We start from the raw sequence: 20,799 nt of genomic DNA on the forward strand, positions 1-20,799 counted from the left end.
GCACTTCTCCCTCTCTCTTTTTTTTTTCTTTTTCTTTTTTTTTTTACCTCAGGTCTAAGGGAAATACTAGAAGGGTCACTAGAATAATGAAAATAAAATTAGGTTTAGCTTTAGTTGCAGGAATAACTGATGTGGTGAAGGTATGCAGTTATATACCACAGAACAGCACATATAGAGCAGGGCCATACATACTTTCTTTGGTGGGGAGAAAGAAAAAAAAAGGATCACAATTTCAGTTTCTCTTACTGGTTTGTTTAGTAGTTTCAGGTAACTTGAGATCATTTCCAGTTTTCTGTAAAGGTGATGTATATTTTATTAAAATTACTATAGCTAGACAGCAGATAGAGCATCTGTCTGGAAATGGGGATGAGGTGGAGTCCTGCAGGTTTCCTTAGGGGAACGAAAGGCACAGAAAGCCAGAAATGCATAACTTGAGTGAGTCATGAGGACCAGGGGAATTGTCTCTAGGAGGACACAGATCAAGATCTCACAGATCAAAAAGTCTTTGCTCACAAACCCAGATAATTCTGCATGGCTATTTGCAGCTGAAGAAACAATGGGGAATTATTGAAGTAGCATGCAAAATGGAGAAAATGAGCTAACCTGGACATCTCTGAAAAGGTACAGAAATGTTTGTTTTCAAGTTATTTTACTTAATTGATATCATCCAATAGAGTTTACCTGTTTACATTTCTATCTCTTTTACATGTTTGGTTATAAATAAAAGATTATGCATGACAGTCAAATTGGGTCAAAGCTATTGCAGAAGGATGTACTGCTACTGGAGTTTGAAAGAAGTCGGAAGGCAGAGATTACAACATGGTAGAACAAAAACCCATGTCATTCTACCAGGGAAATTATAACTGGCAATAAAAATGCTAGAAACAATCTATAGCTTATTTTCAGTCAGTTTAGAGCATTTCCTACTCAGCTACACAAAATAGGAAACTCAAGGAGTATAAATATTATTAAATTAAATTATCAGAAGTTATGCATAGTACATTTCTGAAGAAACAGATCTGTAACAACACATAAACTGAAGAGAATGTGGATAAATTGATCACAGCTAAAAAGTTAGTCTCAGCTCCAGGACTCTTAGGTATGCAGGAAAATTTGGAGGGGAGAGGGAAGCCTGGGGGAAAGTCATCAGTTTCTGGGTGAGGAAGGAAAGTAAAAAGAGGAATGAGGAAAATGTGTGAGAAACAGCCCTGCTTTCTGGGTGAGGAAGGAAAGGAAAAAGAGGAATGAGGAAAATGTGTGAGAAACAGCCCTGCAGACACCAAGGTAGGAGAAGGAGGAGAGGGGGAAGGTACTCCAAGCCCAAGAGCAGAGATCCCCCTGCAGACCATGGAGAAGACCATGGTGAGGCGGTCCATCTGCTCCATGGTGGACCCCACACTGGAGCAGGTGGACATGTCCTCAAGGAAGCTGCAACCCGTGAAGAGCCCACTCCAAAGCAGGCTCCTGACAGGAACTGTGGTCCATGAGGGACCCACTCAGAGCAGTGTGTTCCTGAAGGACTGCACCCTGTGGAAAAGAGCCATGCTGGAGCAGTTCTTGAAGAACTATAGCCCACGTGAAGGACCCACATTGGAGCAGAGGAGACTTCAATCAAATGTCCTCTTGGTGTGCTGCTGGTAGAGGTAACAGTTTTCTTTCTCTTTTGTACAGCTCCCAATGTCTTATCCAAGAAACAAAGTTACCAATAGAATTTCCAAAAAATACATTTGCTGAGGTTATCTCATGAGCAAAAACCCCGTGTTATTTTGTATTTTGGCATTTGCTACAGGGTGAATGATACATGTGTAATGTTTCATGATTATACAATTTCATTCTAACAAATATAATGACTGAAGTGATAAAGACAAAAGGATTAATCTTTATATAAATCTGTGCATTTTCATACAGAATTTGTAAAGACTTTTAAACATAATTAGGAGTTCAGGAATTCTTAAAGGATATCCACCAGTCTCAAAGTTCTTAGAGGTCTTACATTTAAATGCTTATAGTGTTGCTTTTGTGTGAGATAGAGATACTTTTATCTCAATGGAGATTACTACAGTTTTGGTATTACTGAAATAATTTTGCATCTGTGATAAGGATACTATTGTAAGAAGAGGAACTTTTATAGAGTACTATGTCAATTCAATATATTTTTTTTTTTTCAAGTAATATAACCCTGAGGGTTTTAACACTACATATCAGCTACCTATAAGATATAATAGAGTACCTTAGATGATCAGCTTGCAGTAAGGTAAAGATTACCACATGCTAATAATCCATTTGCCTTTGGCATAAATGTCACAACTTGATTTATACAAGCAGAAATATACAGAAAGTAAAAAAAAAAATCTTACTGTTGATACCATTATTTATGCTATCACAACATGTAGAAATTTTAATAACACAGCTTATGTCCATACATAGACGGGTGTTATTTTCACCATGGATCAGAGCTCAAACCTATCATTCAGTTATGCAGTCCAAAGAAATATTATCTACTGAATTTCAGAAGCTGTCAGTAAGGGATGGTGCAAGCAGTCTTGACTTTGCCTAGTGCAAAGCAATAAGATTCCTGCATTTTGCCTTAGTTTAAGTTGCACAGGTCCTGAACCACCATGAATGATGGACACAGACTGGTCCATCAGCATTGTCATGCTAAACTGCCATAACTTGACTGTGTTTGAAATCTGAGAACTGGTATTATATTAATAGGAAGATAGTGTATGGGTAGATGTACACAGGGAGATGGTACAGTGAAAATGTGATAGAAAAACATGGGGTTTTTAACAGCATACTAAGGACATTAATCAGTTACTAAGAACTTATCACTTACTTTCATCCTGGTTTTGCCAAAAGTCTAAATACCTATTTTCTACTAATTTAAAGGGGTATTCAAACTGCCTTTCAGGTCAGGAAAACTACTGGCAGGTTTTAATAGCATAAAAGCCATTTTTCACCAGCATTCCACTGCCAGTTGTGCTATTTCCTATGAGTTTCCACAGTACCTAGAAAATGTAACATTTCTGAAATCTTTGAACAATCAGTGAACACTACCAAATGACTCCAGTCTATAACGTGTGGCTGGATCACTTAATGTATCATCAGATGCAGGATCTCTATTTCACCAGACAAGTAACAGCTATTTGAAAGTTATTAAACCATTAGCAGATAATACAACTGATACTTAGGCAGAAGCTCATGAAAATATGTTTTTTTGCAATGGAAATAATGAATGGATATTCAAGTCCAAGCAACACTGGTATCATAGGAAATGTTGGTCCATACAAAGTTGCCGAGTAATTTCAGCCTTCATTAGTGTAACAGAAAAAATATCATCACTGATGACTAAATGGAAAATGCTAATACTGGAGGAAAAACAAACGCAATTTCCAAACGTTTATGGTTTTATTTCAGCCAGCAAATGCGGCACCACGACCTGCAGAAAGTACGAAAAATACCCTACTTGGTACCTAGCAAGTAGATTCAGTGGGAGATAATTTTTAAGTTTGAAATAAAAACTAGGTAGAAACAGGACTATCCATTTACAGAATGGATAAAAACTTTGTACTTAATTTAAGTTTAGGTCTCATGTTAAACAACGGATAAAATTAGTGATGTTTCTAAATAAATATCGTCCTTTCTCCAGATTGTTTAAGATTTTAATAGAGAAAACGTATTAAATTTTACATTTTCTTGGGGGCTTTTTGTCATATTTAAAGAATCAACAACTTTGTCTCTACCTATGTCTGTCCCAGTGGAAAGTGACCTTAAAGTTTTGCTGAAAGGAAAAACTTGCAGAATTCTAAGCCAGTGTAATAGTAATACAGCCATCCACACAACAGGAATAAAGTATGGATGTGTATATGTAAAGCCATTTGGTCTCCTCTGGCTAACAGAGCATTTAATTCTCTCCCAGAAGAGGAACAAATCTGAAGGGCCCTCTGGCCCATGTGGCTGAGATTTAGCATTGAGTTGTCCATATAACGACCAACCAAGCCTACATTGAGGAAGATGCTATGGTACCTCAAGATAATTTCTGGCTTCAGTTTTGGCTTCATTCACACATCACTGAAGATGTTATCTAAAGGACTGTATGGAACTCAGATGAGTGACTGGGCTACTTAAGGACTTTGAAATATCCACATTGGCTTGCAGCTTTTCCTACTATAATGCTTCCTCAGCTCACCCAGGAAAGCTGCTTTTTATTTCTAACTGCATAAAATGATATGCCCCAAAATCAATCTTCCTACTAAAATACTGTCACCCCTCCACAACTGTACACTCTACTTTTAGCTCCTTCTAGTTAACAGAAGAGTTCGTCTCAGCTCCATACTAGTGTAGCTGAACATGCCATAGAGAAGATGTAGACACCCCAAGACACATGCAGATTTCTATGGATCACATGACTGGTGCAAGCATACTATTCAATGCTCATATGTGCTCAATGTTTTGCATATGTCACAGAATATAAATCTATATATTCTCAACAGCACTAATTACCTAACATTTAAGGGCACCTTCCTGCTTTCTAGTCACTCTCAAGGCCATTTATTTACCTTCTCCTTCTGGTCACAATGTTCTTACTTTTCTATTTCATAGCCTTAACATGTAAAGCCCACCATGATTCATTTTAGGGTTAAAAACCAAATTAAAAAAAAAAAAAAAAAATGATGCTTGATTGATTTGTTTGCAGAGTGTCTCAATTGCATTATCAAATGCAATTGCAGCTTGTCTCAATTGCATTATCAGATGCAATTGCAGCTGGCTACATAAATAGTTCTAGTCTGCATGTCTGTGCAGGTCTGTGCTAATAATACAATGGCAAAAATATTCTATGATAGTGTAAGGAGAAGGTATTCAGATAACATTTAAGTGAAATAGATTATTACACTTTTCTTCAATAAGGTAAGGAGGCTTGCTCCTTACATTTTTCCAACTATTTAAAGGAGAAAAGTTCCTGAGACTAATTTACAAAGACTGGGATTTGTACAGCTCAGAAAAGGAAAGAAATCTCCTGGCATCAATTAAAATACCCTAGATACTTCTGTTTTCTCTTTTTAGGTAATTCATTTCAAATAAAGAGCTGATCCTTGATGAGCAAGAATGTAGCAGAACTCTCATTACTATTGCAAAACAAAGGCAACACAATTTGCTGACACTTTGACACTTCTTTTTGTTCAGTGACAATAGCATAATACAGGGAGTAAAAAAAAAAAAAAATCAGATTTCTTTTATTGACATTTGTAATAGCTGAAGTGGAGTTAACTAGCTTGGGGAAAAAAACAGAGTTTACTTTTCAAAGGAAAAGACAAAACAAACCCCAAATCCTTTACCTTTGTCTACTGCCTGATCATAAAAGCTATGATAAACTCTAAAAACTCCAAGTATTTATGATTTGCATGCCAATATAAAGTTAATTAAAACTTGGAAAATAATGTACCTGTTGGTCTCAGCTCTGCTGTATTTAGAAACAATGTCATAGGAAATCTCATGGGGACACCCAAGTGGAAGGAAGGAGAACTCAAACTACTTAGATAATCTTCATTATAAAGTTAACAATCAGGTATTTTTTTCTTTACTTGTGGCTATAAGAACAATAGTGTAAGGTATTTCAAAAACACTTAGTGAATCTGTATCAAATATATATAAAATACAGAATCATTTAATATATCTTAAATCCAACACCCAGGCTGCAAATGATCTTCTTTTGTTTTAGTTAACCAGTGAGCAGTAACCAGTTAACATGTGAGGCATTATCAAAACTGCACTGACTTCTTTCATTCATTTTACATGTTTAGATGATAAATTCTTCACAGTAAAGATTGTCTCTTTGGACGCATGCTGCATACAGTGGAGCTACTATCGCATATCAAGCACCATCTGTTATTGTAATTTGTATTCCAAAACAGGGCTTGAAATGGTAATTACAAACAACCTTGGTCAGCTTTCATATTTCTGCTAGAATTAGATACTAGAAAAGTAAAGCATGAAGCTCTGTCCTCACACTTTCACACTTCTGCAGCATGCACAGCATGCACAGACATCAATGACATTTTTGTGTCTGAGAATCAAGGTATGTTCTTCTTCAGAGATGTTTGTAGATATGTGTATGCATGTGCAAAATCCATTTTATAAGTGATTACAGCAAATCAAATTCAATCACTAGCCTTCCTTCTGTTCTAAAAAAAACCCCAAATAAACAACAAACCAACAAAAAACCAACTCTTCTCCTGCCCACTCTTTTTGCTGGGAGAAGGGCCAGGCCTGCTGGGTGCACAGAGGTCTGCAGGAACATGCCATTTCCAATCACAGCCAAAAGGGGCACGGCCAGGTTGGCACATCTGTGAAAGGATTTGCAGTGCTGGGGAATTAGGGACTAGAAGCACAGAGGCAGAGCACATACACCAAGCAGGGAGTTTTGGCTTGACACTGCAACAGCAGATGAAGCTCTGTCTTGGACTAAACCTCCATTTCTGTTTCCAAAACTTTAAGGGTGAGACAAACACCTTCTGTCACACATAGTCATTCATTTACTCCGGCTTACCCACTCCTACATACGTAGGAGATATAAAGCCATAAAAGGATTACAGAGGTCATCTAATGTGACCTACTGCAAAACTTTCCATTTAAACGTTCAAGAGAGCTCAGAGGAAGTGGAAAGACCCCTTTATTTCAATTTATCAGTGAAACAGGGACCACACACTGTGTGGTAGATTGTTCCAAAGACTAACTGATAAAAGGGGAGAGGAAAAGGCTTCTTTGCTTCTGGTTTGAACTCCCTTGGCTTCAACTTTCAAATACACACTTCTGATGTACTGAAAATCCTTTATAAAAGCTATATTTTCCTAAGAGATAATTATGGACTTCTTACTCATTAACATTATTGTCCTTAAGCCTAGATGGTTATTTCTTTGATCTATGACTTTGGTGCATGTTTTCCATTATATTGGACATAATCATTTCAAAATTCAGAAGAACCTGTGTCCTTGTTAAAGAATCAGGAAAGAAAACATTTTGAGTCCATGTAGGCTAAGAATCATCTCACATTCAGCCTTCTTCCTTATCTGTACAAGGTATGCTTACTTTTTAGCAGAACAAGAATAACATGACTGAGGAGCTGCACACTAAAAGCAATAGAAGGATAATTAAATATAAGAACAACACTTTCTGTGCTTTTTAATCATGATCTTGTTAATATTATAGTTAGAACAGTTCTTCTATCTCTGCAGAAAAAAACAGCCGCCTAAAAATTTACAGTCTATATCAAAAAATGCATTAAAACTGGTAGAACATTCAAAAGATGAATTCTCTGAATGTAGATGATAATTTTTGAATTTATGCAAGTATGTCTAGTGATTGAACATGAACTTCAAAAGTTATCACATATTAATAATTTTAATGTAAGACTATGCTACACTCCCCACCCTCCGTTTTCTTCAATTTACCTTTTCCTGTGTGCAAAACATTGCTGTATTATTCAAGAATTATTCAGTGACTCAATCACTGCCAGTTTTGTTCCCTATTCACCTAATTTGGTAGGAAAGCACAAGCCAAGACTTTGGCACCCTGAAGCTGAAGGACCACAAGGCAAATGCAGCAGTATATCTTATAGCTAAATAATATATAGAGCATTACAGAACATTTATTCAACATTCAACAAAAACTCCCATGAGCAATACACAAAAGGAAAACATATGAGCATATTCTTTTTATCTTTCACACATGGTATGCCAGCACACTAGTAGAAACTGAATATAGGTTTTAATTTGGTTGTCAGTATTATTCAGTTGAATCACAGTTAAAAAAATGCTGCAGTAACATGTTTAGATAGTTTAACCATTGGCAGTTTGAATTACGAATACTGTCCTATATAAGCACTGGATAAGTTTCAGGTTTCAACTGGACCAATATTTTTTAGCTTATTTCTGCAATTTGCTTTCATTTTTGATTTCTGATATAACAGTTATTTTAGGAACATTCCAAAGACAAGTGAAAAGCTACATTTGTAAGCTTTGAACTAAGTGCAGTCTGTGGGTCAGAAAATTGACCTTTGACTTGAAATATATAAGGAGAAAAACTCTTTTGTTATAACACAAAACTATTAGAAAAAATCCTATATAAATACTGTTATGTTCCTCCAAAATGGAAATCACAGAGCAGGAAAACGGTAGACAGAGCCTCACATAAACTGCCTCAGTTCCAAGAAAGGTAATAAGAGTCTCTGACCAGATGTTCTCTTTCAGAATACTGATAATGGAAGTACGTGATTGCTTAATATAAAGCAATTCCCTATAAACTGAGCGACTTACTATGTATCTGATTTCCTCATTGGCATGACTGCTGTATAGGTTTGTCAACTGTGGTTTTTTAAGCAAGAGCTATGAATACACAAACATCTGCAAGAAGACTGTCTATTTTACTATTTGATTATCTGGAGTAAAAGTTTTGAATTAGCCAGCCAGAAAGATGGTATCTCATACTTTGTAACCAGTGCAAATTTAAGTTGTTTGTGTAAGGAAATTAGGAAGAAAATACTTGCTCAAATACTAAAATAAAATATTTTTTTTAAAGGGAAAAATAAAAAGAGTTTTATAGAAACAGCTTGTTATCTAAATGGCTAGGAATGACATCACACTGTTCCCTTTTGCTTTCACCATTCACTGTTCACTCAGTAATTGACTTTCATTGTCATATGTAATCCTACTGTACTCGATTTATGTCATAAGTAAACGCGAAAATAGAAAAAAAAAGGGGAGGAAATGGGCCTAATTTGGAGTTATAGACTACTTGATCTGTGTGAGGGAAAAGATAAGAAAAGAGAAGAAATAGGAAGAAAAATCAGAAGTGGGAAATAAAGAGCTACAAATTATTCAGAGTTTTTAATTTCAGATTTCTTTAAGCTCCATTGCATTTTGAAAAATACTGGACAGAGTCCAAATATAATCAAGAAGGACTAGGCACAGCCATTAAGATCAAGATGAAATTTAAACCCTTACTATGAAACCCTATGCTTGAAAATTTAGGCCTAGTAAGAGGAATTAGCTTTGAGCACTTTAACTGTTTTGTTTTGTTTTTTTCTTTCAATTTTACATTTAGAATCTCCACGTCCCTCTTATTACCTTGGAAAGAAGCAATTCCTTCCAATTCCAGAGGAATCTAGAATTAATGTATCTCTAAAATAATTTTCTGCTTATGAAAAGAAGATTAGCCAGATAACACATATTTAGATATTTTAAATATTAAGGCTGATTTACCTTATCACCTTCAGAGAAAGTTGTTCCATCAATGGCCCTTTTCCAAGTAATCTCTGGGATAGGTTCTCCTTCAGCTTCACAGATGAGGGTGGCTTTCCCATTCTCAAACGTGGTTTCATTTTTAAGTTGTATTATTTGAGGCTGTACTGTTAAAAATACAAATTATATTACTCATCCTGCACGAAGAATGTCATGTCAAAATCTTTTAATCCACTATTTTTTCTTTTTTAAAAGCACATTAATTTTATATAGATAGATATATATATACATATATATATTTATTTATTTATTTATTTATTTATTTTTTACATAGGATTAATGTTTTCACATTACCAACCACAAGAGCAATCAACATTTCTGACTTCAAGTTGCACTTCAACCATTTCTATGTCTGATGACCTGGAGTCCCAGCTCAGAATGGCTGACAGCCAGGCTGACTGCTGTCTTGCTGGGGTAGTATGGGATGGGCCCTGCCGGACAAGGCCCCTGCCCTGGCGGTTGGGTTCATGTCTTTGCTTCTGGCTCTCTGTCTCTTAGGGACCAGCTACACCTCGCTGCTCTCTGGAACTTCAGGAACGAAGCAGAGATTCAACGTTTCCACCTCCACCTGTGCAGTAACAACGCCATGCACCAGCGCAGGCTGGGGGCCAGCTGGCTGTAAAGCAGCTCTGCAGACAAAACCTGGTGGGTCTTGGTGAACAAGAAGATGACCATGAGCCACCAAAATGCCCCTGAGTAGAGAAGGCTCTGAGGGATCTTAGCCACCTGACAGAGGTGAGGACAGACAGAAACAGGATTTTCTCAGTGGTGCCCAGTGACAGGAAAAGGGGCAATGGGCAGAGGGTGAAACACAGGAAATTCCATTTAAGATGACGAAGAACCTTTGTTACTGAGAGGCTGACTAAACACCAGAACAAGCTGCTCAGGAGACTCTGGAGTATCCACCCTTGAAGATATTCAAAATCTGACCAGACACGGTCCTGAAACCCCAGCTCTGAGCAGGGAGTTGGTTGTAGATGGTCTCCAGAGGTGCCTTCCTGCCTCAGGCATTCTTTGATTCTATGATAATCTGTGTTTGTCTTCAAATACAAATTATATGGAAAAAATACAGTTATTAATATTATTGCACTTTGATCTTCAGAAATACATTCTTTACACCAATTACTGAATTTAACATAACCTCCTGATGACAAACATATTGTACTGGCATTAACACTATTAAGAACTGATGTGTCCTCTGATACAAAGCTATTCATCCTGACTTACTGAGTAAATAGGTGGTAAAATACAATTTAAAATTTCCAGACATTGTTTGCATTCTTCAAATCATTCAATTTTATACCCACAAGTATACAGTAATTACAAGTCTCAATCTATACTGTACTCTGTCAAGTTATTTACATATACAATACAATTTCTGGTTATACATGAACACGTTTATTTAGAGGGCCTTATATCTACAATATCATACAAGAGCTCAATTGCAAAGACTGTTACTCTCTTCCATGCCATTCAAGTATTTTCATAAAAAATGTTTTGATCCTATATACTCACTCATAAATAACCATTAATAAGTTTTTCTGGACCTATCCATTTCACACATTGAATGAGACATTCATCCCACTGGAAAACCTAGCATGTAATCATGTAATAAGAATATGATTCAATATGTTTACACCAAAACCCAGTGAATTAAGTTTACATGAATAAATTTTATTTTGGGAGTTCTTAACATTGACTTTGTAAACAATAAGGACATTTGTTGAAAATAATGTATTTCCAACGTAGTGTTCCTCAGTTTTGCTTTCAAGGAAGCACTACTATAATATATTCTATATAATCTATGATGAGTGGCATTGTGTGCAGAAAGAAAACATCATGAGTGATCAGGCCCTCTTGAAATGTCAAGAGCTTTATTGGATGCAGTAGAATGCAGCAAGCAAAAGCATTATGGAAAGACATCAATTTTGCTGAGCAAGCTGAAACTCTCTTCTATAGTATAACATGAGATGTCATTTGAAAGAACTACAAAAAAATTGAGATAAAACATAACCATGTGAAATGTCAAAATACCTTCAGTTATTACTCTCACTTTCAGGATCATCCAAGTGTCTATGAAACACCCTATTTTGAGAAATTCAGATAATATTTTCCTATAGCCATATCTCCTGGCTACAACATAATCTGTTCTTTCCTTTCTTTCCTTTGATCATCACTGGAAACAAAGAGCAAAATTTGGCTGGTATATCATTCCTTTAAAAAAAAAAAAATTAAACATCCAAATTATTTTATGTCAGGAAACAGCAAAACTTGGAATGACATTATTTCCATCAGAACGAGAGGATTTCCCCATCTGGACATGCTGAAAAATATAATCTTCTCAATTTGATGCATGTTCTAAAACATATAACTAATACTCTTTAATTTTTAATCTTAGACTTACCTTCTAAATTTCTTTAAGGTCTTCCTCAAATAGATCACAAGACAAAAAGTTTTAGCTTGACATTTTAGACTTGAGCAGTTGACATTTAAAGGAATAAGCACTGATTAATCATCAGATATATGTAACTGACAGTTACTACTAGGAAGAAGAAGAAAGCTCAAATGAGGGATATTATCTAATTGTTTCATTTTCATAGGTTGCAAGTCACAACTTGCTATTGATTAGAAGTTTTTATACTGTTTGACTTTTTTAATGACATTCTGGACATAGAAATTTTTTTGTTTTGTTTTGTTTTTTGTTTTTTTGTACATGTAAATAACAATATTTATTTCAGAATGCCAAGACTAGTTGTAGTGGGTTTCATGGCAAGATTTTCATAGCAAGAGGGCTGCAGGGGTAGTTTCTGTGACAAGCTTCTAGAAGCTTCCCCCATGGCTGACAGCATCAATTCCAGCTGGCTATGAGAAGGACCATCAGTGATAGTGGGAGTGCCTCTGGGACAGTATGCTTAAGAAGGGGAAAAAACTGCTGTGCAGCAGCAGTTGAAGAGAGAGGAGTGAGGATATATGAAAGAAAGAACTCTGCAGACACCAAGGTCAGTGAAGAAGGAGAGGGAGGAGGTGCTTCAGGTACTGGAGCAGAGATTCCTCTGCAACCCATGTTGCAGACACCGATGAGGAAGAAGGCTGTCCCCCTGCAGTCCATGGAGGACCCCATGCTGGAGCAGGTGGATGTACCCAAAGGAAGCTGTGATCCCATGGGAAGCCTGTGCTGGAGCAGGCTCCTGGCAGGACCTGTGGTTCCATGGAGAGAGGAGCCCACGCAGAAGCAGGTTTGCTGGCAGGACTTGTGATGCTGTGGAGGACCCACGCTAGAGCAGTCTGCTCCTGAAAGATTGCACCCTGTAGATGGGATCCGCACTGGAGCAGTTCTTGAAGAACTGCAGACCGTGGGAAGGACTCATGTTGGAGAAATTTGTGAAGGACTGTCCCCCATGGGGGGAATCCACGCTGGAGAAGAGGAATAGTGTGAGGAATCGTCCCCCTCAGGAGGAATAAGCAGCAGAGATGTGCGATGAACTGACTGCAACCTGCATTCCCCATCCTCCCACACTGCTAGAAGGAGGAGGAGGTAGAGAAAATCAGGAGTGAAGCTGAGCCCAGAAAGATGGGAGGGGTATGGGGAAGGTGTTTTAAGATTTAGGTTTTATTTTCTCATTATCCTGCTCTGATTTTCATTGGTACTAAATTAAACTGATTTCCCCAAGTTGAGTCTAGTTTGCCCATGATGGTAATTGCTCAGTGATGTCCCTGTTCTTATCTTGACCTACAAGACTTTAATAATATTTTCTCTCTCCTGCCCAGCTGAGGAGAGGAGTGATAGAGTGGCTTTGGTTGGCACTTGATACCCAGCCAGGGTCAACCCACCACACAAGTATTCACTGAAATATCAAAACAGTTTTTGCCCTCCCTCAATTCCTTAACTGTTCCTTCTAAATTTGAAAAGTCAGTCTGAAACTGAATTGGCATTTGCTTGTCTGGCTCCAGGAAACGTGAAAAAAATGAAAATATAGTGTCTTGGAATGTCAAACCAGGAACCTTCCAGGTCTTTGCTGTTTTCTTCAGTCAAAAATATCAAAATATTCATATTATAATGTACTTAAAAACTGTAAACCGAATGACCTGACTGAAAGAAGGCTTGAACATAGAAGGGAGTTATACTTATGATTCATTAAAAACATTTTATTTGGAAGGAAAAGGAACTGCTCATTACTAGACATGCATTTTTGAAATATTAACAGAGTGATGCTGCCAAATAAAGAGATAACATTTCCTGGTTGGAAAGTTTGCTCTCTGAGTAGAGAAGTTTGGTGTTAAGTTCTCAAACACTTGCTCAATAAACAGTTTCTTTCAGATTCCTTCCTTGGTCTCTTCTGGATTTGTCTCAGACAAGGGCAATACCTTTTTAACAGAAAGTTTAAGCTCATTGTTGTGTACCTTGCAGTCTTCCCCCAAAGCTTAAGAAGAACACTGATGGCAATCTGAGGTTCTAGATTTGTTACTGGTTGCTTACAAAATGGTACACAATTTATTGAATTCACAGAGTTTGACCCTTATCTTTGACAAAAGAAGTTCTTCAGACTTGGGAAGCAGCAAATATATAAAGCTTGAGATATTCCTGATTATATCTCATGAAAAGAACTGCTTTAAACAGCTTGTTTTTAATACAAAGCTGGATTTACTGGTGAGAGGCTTAGTACATGTCTGTATCACTGCCTGATAGGATCTATTGATTAATGTGACACAAGGAATCATATTCTTATGCTATCTTCCTGCACAGACACACTGGTATCACGTGGCAAAATTGCAATTGTGTCTTCCTGGAAACTGCTGGTTCAGTTTGAATTTAATTAACAAGCAAGGGTCCAACAAGGAAATATCTAAGAAACCGATTCATGAAACTTGATTTCTGACATAATAAGGATTCGCGCACACACCAATATGAAGTGTTGATTTGATTTAGCACATGATACATCTAAGTCTTTGTACATGTTAAAATGATGTAATTACTTCACACTCAAAGGGATTTGAGACTCGTCTTCTGAGAGAAATGGCATCACTGCCTTTATAGATTGCATCATTTTAATATTAAAAAGTAGAGGTTTTCCAAACAGGTAAAGAGGTAAAAGGGAAGAAGGAGGAATATAGAAAATGCATGAACTTTTGACGCTACCATCTTTAACTGATTAATTGCACTTGGTGAAGCTGCAGTTGGTACCCTTGATAATATCTGGAATGAACAGAGAGTTTCATATGCAGATCCATGGGATTCTCTTTCTAGATATAACAGTGACTTTAAATAAGGAACTTCCATATGTGTTTTGAATAGCATCTTAAAAAACAAACCAAACCAACCAACCAAAAACCAAAATACCAAACCACAAAAAAAAACCCAAAATCAAAACAAAAAAAAACCAAACACAAACAAACAAAGCAAACAAAAACCAAACCACCACAGAAAAATAACCAAAGCATGATTAATTTAGCTATTAATCTCAAAGGAAAATTAACTAGGTGTGCTCCAGGCACTACAAATAGAAAAAGAATGCACGGTCATTAAGCCTGAAAATAACGGAAAAAATTTAGGTAACATCTCACCTCAATTTCATTACAGATTCATTGCAGCCTCTTTGGTTTCATGATGCATGGCTTTTGAGGGCCTAGATTAACCTAAATCTTTTGAATGTTAACATTTGGCACTCATCTGAGGGGGATAAGACAGGAGAGGTCTCTTACATTTCTTTTTATCTCCCTGATGACAGATTAAAAATGAGTAATAGCATATACTTTTCTCAATAACCAATAAAAGTTACATTGAACACAGCTGCAAAAACCTTCCTGCTATATAAGATGCAGATTATACTTCCAGAAAACAAAAATAGTATGTGCTTAAACTACACAATAATTACAAAGGTATTTTGTATTGCTTCTTGTGGTATTTTTCTCTGATTTGACTTTCATGAAATCAATTGTCAGAAACTACTGAAAAACCAAAGAAATATTTTATAAGCTCAGACTACATTCTTGTTGATCCTGTAGGTAAACCAGCCCTAGAGAACTTCAAATTAACATATGCTAGAATTCCTTCCCCTTTTTTTAGCAATTCTGATTAAAGAAAAAATGCTTCTCTTTGTAAAAATAGACATTTATAGACATAGAAATTTCTCTTTTTATGGCATATGTACAGAAGAGAGAAAACTTGTTGAAAATCTCGATTGTTTATGTATCATAGAATGGCCGAACCAAGCACTTGAGTGATTAAGGAGTGAAATTGAGCAACTAAAGAACAAACAAAATGAAGATACAAAAACTATCTTCAGAATATAAGCACTATTCTTATAAAACATGAATATGCCTTTATTTAAAGCTAATTTTGCTTCATTTAGCCTGGTTAGAGTTTTTATTATTAGAAGGCAGATGAACACTACTGCCATCAGTCTGGAGAAGTAATGATGAAGAAATAGATGCTTAGTTCAGAAAACGAGGTGATGTAGGAAGGTTTTAAGGGGTTCAATTTTCTTGACTCCTCTTAAATTGCTGCTTGTTTTTATGTTATTTTGGAAATTTCTGTTGGGCTGCACACAGCTGTAAAATGTTGTATTTCATAATTCAAGATGCTTATTCACATGTATCTAAACATACACATACATGCATATGGCTAATTGCATCACAAAACAAATAAAAGAAAACAATGAAACTGAACAATATGAATAAAAGAGGTACAAAAAGTTAGCTTCCAAGCAGGGACAAATACTGAAAATGTATTTTAAAAATTGAAGGAAAAACACCTATAGCCTCAAGCCATTCAGAAGGACTAAATGTAAATGAATTAATAACAAAAAGCTTAGCACAAGTCCTGAGCATTAATATGGATGAGATCTTTTAAACAGTAAAAGATAATGACACAGAGAGAACCATAGCAGATAACAGAATGACAAATCATGATCAGTAAGAAATCACTCGAGGGAAATGGTTTTATTTAGTCTTCTAAGTCTTAATTGGTAGAACAGACAAAATGCACTAATAAAGATGGAGAATTGGGGAGAGTTGGGTGTGTGCATACAGCTTTCCATACATGTGTTAGTGTTCCAGAAAAACTGTCAGAGTAAGAATTTGGTATGAGGACAAAACCGCTTTTTTAACACTGATACTGGAAAACAAAAACATGTTGAACAAAAAAATCTAGGTCATGGACGGAAACTAAATATATGCAGGTGTTAGATGGCACCAAGATGGATGGGCATGTCCATTCAAAAGTCCAGAATACTAGAAATTTTAAATGCTGAATGCTACGATGTTACTGTTATTTTTATTGCATGATGGTTACATTACTTTATTACAAGTTTCAACTCTGTCAGAATCTTGTTGCAGTAGAAACAACAGTCATTGCCCCAAGGGTCCTGAGGTCACCCAATGGACCAGAGAAAGACCCCTGAATGCTGGACACATCTGGAGTAAGGAGCACTGGAGACAGCACAGCATGGAGGGCTATGAAGAGTTTCCCAAACAGAAAAGGCAGTAGAAGACATACAGATACAGTTATCCTATTCACTTCAGGCTTCAGCCTCAGGCTCCCAGATCCCAAAGAACAGCATTATCCGCTCCAACAGTTTAGCTTTTCCAGTGCAAGCTACCAGATTAGCCTCTCCTATTAGAACTGCTTCACCCAGTATAAATTAGTGTTAGTTTTAAGCAGGACTTAAAAATTATTTTCCCATGGTCTTAAGTATGTGCTTTAGCTATTAAAATAAAAATGGTCTTTCTACTACAAGCTATAGTTAATGTAAAAAAACCCCAACACATTACTTTTTTTTTTCTTTTTTTTTTTTTTTTTGTAAATATTTAATAACTAAGCTACAGCATTGATCCTGCACAATGATTCTGAGGAAGGTTTTCTGTGTTCTCACAGATGCCTGCTTTCACTAGGTCATAGCTATACAAAACTTCAAAGAAATGATCAGTTCTGTGTACAGGAGAGAATCACGAACACAGATTGGGTGATAGAGCATAAAAAGAGAAATAAGTTTTCATGTTATTATTTTTATCCTTTGAAACTCATATCAGACAATATTTTTGTGACTACATCTGCAATAAGAACCAAGAAAAACAAATTAAAAAAAAGGAACACCTCTGTATGGTATCTTCTTGTTAAAAAAAACACCACCAACAAACCAAACAAAAAACGAACCAAAACAAAAACCCCACCCTGCTTAGTTGTTCAAATAACCTGTTTTTTCTGCTTTCAGAATTTCCCCTTTTTTCTCTCCTCTTGGTTTTCTTGAAAGCAGCCAACTTTTAAAGGAAAGCCGGAGTGAATTAACAATTTAACACTCTGTTGTACTGTATCTGAATAGTAGAAAAGCAAATGCCAAAGATAGCCTTTACAAAATTAAAGTCAGATGTAAAGGCTAAAGTAGCCAACAGGGGTAAAAGAGCTGTAAAATTGTACAGAGAGAAGTCTGCTGCATCAGCAGATGCCTTGCAGCAATACAGTTACACTGAAAATTGTGAATTATAAACTCAGTCCTCTACTGTTTATATTTAAAAAGGGAAGATGGAACACACTATACAGTACTTACCAAAAACTTGAAGGAATGTCTGTTTTTTATCATTTCCTGCTTTGTTTTTAGCATTACAGATATAAGGACCTGCATCAATATTTCTTATATCTCTAATTGTTAGTTCTGTATTGCTTCCTCTCAGCATGTATTTTTCATTTTCTTCAATAAGTTTACCATTCCTGAAAAAATAAAAAAGTATGTATAAGTCAACCAGTAGGTTCCAAAGACTGAAAAAATGTGTTATTGCAGCATCAATATGTTGAAAATAATCTCTGAGGCCAGAGGTTGCTATTATGCTAGCCTCAAAAATACATTAACTCATGCAGCATAAACTGGCAGTATGTGTAGAAGGGAGTTGATTTTAGCACAACTAAAACTGTTCTACAGGATCACAGTGTTTTTTTTCATAAGAATATGAACATTCTGTACATGAACAAAGCATTCCAAACTGCATTTTGATGTTCAAGACCCCAATTTCACAATTTTATTTCCAGGTTCTAGAATATACGTATATTTAAAATACTATAATCTCTTTATTCTTAGATGTTCAATATTGACTTAATGTCACAAAAATGCATGTGAATAGAAGTCATTAACAGATGGCTCACACTCAAGGAAGGATAGAAGGAAGTCAGTCATACAAATACATACTTGTATGTGGGAAACATTTAAAAGCATATTTTCAAAGTGTAACTTTTGTTTCTGTTCACATTAGTAACAATGCACTGACTTCTAAAAAAAATATTTTCAATGGCTTCAGAGCCTATTGGCACATTAAAAAGCCTTACGAATTATTGACTCTCAGTTGTTGTTGGCTAGCCACAACTTAGTAAGCAGTCATGTCTCCAGATGTTAAAATGAGTTCTGACCAGATGGCACAGAAATAATAAAACCTGTGAACAATTCTGAGGGCTGATCAGGGCTTGACCAGTCCATTTGAGCACCTTAGCATACACACAGTTATCAAAACAGCTTCTTTTTTAAAAGTGCAATTATAGCTTCTTTATTAATTTATTTCTCTCATTTTGCCTTGTTTGCAGAAGGCTTCGTTTGATCTTATTTCTATTGAATCATCAACAGTCCTTTCTCATAAGCACCTACATTAAACTTACCTGATTTTCATAAGCACTGATTATCCTGCTGACAATGCCAACTTCATGAAAACAAATTATTTGCAAAATGAAACTAATATGCATAACTGAAATATTCTATTCTATTCTATTCTATTCTATTCTATTCTATTCTATTCTATTCTATTCGGCTAGTTTAGGACATTTAATTTTACTTCAGGATTTGAACAACAAGGATTTTTACTTTCTTTCTGCTCAGATAATCCTGATATCTACGTATACTTCATATTTTCTAAAATAATATTTCCCCTAAAAAGTGAGAAAACTGCTTCTATCTTGGGAACATTATATACATTAATAGAATTCCACTGGTGTCTATAAGGCTTGCATTTTAGTAACATTTTTGTTAATAGCTCTAGTCCACTTCAAGATATTATTGTGATACTTTTTTATTTATTTTCCAAAGCAAATGATAGAAATAGTTTTGCAGAAGAGAAAAGGCCTAATTTCCAACATAAGTGGTTTCACAAAAAAATTTAGTGATTTATCTTAAGAGTAAAAAGTCTATACTTCAGGTCAGAAGTAGTTTCCAAGTAACTTATCAAAAACATCGTCTATATCCATGACAATTTCTAAGCAGAAATGATATTATGAGCATTTTCCTGGACCTTCTAGTGAACAAGGGAGATTCAGATTGATGCCAATAACTGGGAACAGAAAAACATGAATAAAACATTAAAAGCAGATAATTCTAAGCCCTGCAGTAAAGACAAAGGGATCGACCCAGCTGGACTTTACTAGTTTAAACTATCACAACAGATGTAAATAATGATCGCATTTTCAGTAGGACTATTCACATGAGTAAAGATTTCCAGTTCATGACCTGTACATTTGGATCTTTATTTTTCAGTCCTGGCTAATTTAATTCTATTAGTGTTTTGATTCTTTGCTGATTATACTCTACACCAAGTAATAACAGCTTCAATAGAGATATCAGTTAAGTGGTGAAGAATTAGATTCAGTCCATGAAATATAAACAAAGTATATATGCGTATTAAACAGAGAAGCAACTAAATCTTGCTGACATTTCTTCTTGACTAGGTATTTCAAACTGAAAAATTGGCATATCAACTAAAGCATTTTTTGAGAAAGATTGACAGATTAGTTCAGATGCCTCCATTTTAATTTGACAAAATCTTAAACATTTTCAGCACCTGGAAATGAATAGTGTCAACATAAATAATAAGCTTTAGCATTTTATACACTGTCTTAAAGAGTTTAAAGATTGAATCTCCTGTCTTACCCAACATCTTTTTTACCGTCAACACAGAGGGATATATATGCCATCTCAATAGTACCGTCATTTGATTTTAAGAATATAGCCATGTTTCATGCTCTACCTGAAGGTGATCTGCTAAATCAGTTCATTGGAAACCAAAAAGGAAATAAGGCAAAAGAGAATAAAGATAATTTCTTTTTTAACTTACTGAAATATAAGTGGATTGTAAGGAAGGTAAGACTACACAATGATGGAAAAAAATTATACAGGCCTTGCAAAAGAACTGGTCTCAGAGAATATTTTAAAAGGCAACAAAGACATGAGAACACATAACTGTTTATAAAACAGGTCCTTAATCTTGATGAACCATCTCAGCATACATGGATGTACTTTCTATGCAGTATAACAAAAGTTTTCCAGCATAGTGGAAGAGAAATCATTCCAATCCTTTTTATCGGAGTTTTTCCACAGCTCTCCAGAAGGCTAAATACACTTTTGAATGTTTTACAAGGAAACATTATTCTTTGTTATATTAGTTTGTCTCTCTCTAGACTTTTTTCCTTAGGGTAGTTCTGTATTCCAAAAATAAGTCACTTTATTACATGTGACCATTTTACAAATGGTTAACC

General features: G+C 35.8%; 1 protein-coding gene across 3 annotated transcripts in view; it reads right to left on the reverse strand.

Moving 5' to 3' along the window:
• Positions 1-20,799, reverse strand: part of NCAM2 (neural cell adhesion molecule 2) — a gene marked incomplete at its 3' end in the record, with an annotated part of 289,423 nt that overhangs the window by 102,473 nt on the left and 166,151 nt on the right. For all 3 annotated transcript variants that reach the window (XM_080360461.1, XM_080360459.1, XM_080360460.1), the window contains 2 exons: positions 17,840-18,000; positions 9,258-9,403 (listed from right to left, as the gene is read on the reverse strand). In XM_080360461.1, coding sequence (XP_080216587.1) covers positions 9,258-9,403; positions 17,840-18,000 — 307 coding nt within the window. The remainder of the gene's footprint in view (positions 1-9,257; positions 9,404-17,839; positions 18,001-20,799) is intronic.

Source organism: Nesoenas mayeri, assembly GCF_963082525.1.
Source record: "Nesoenas mayeri genome assembly, chromosome: 1".
Classification (NCBI taxonomy): domain Eukaryota; kingdom Metazoa; phylum Chordata; class Aves; order Columbiformes; family Columbidae; genus Nesoenas; species Nesoenas mayeri.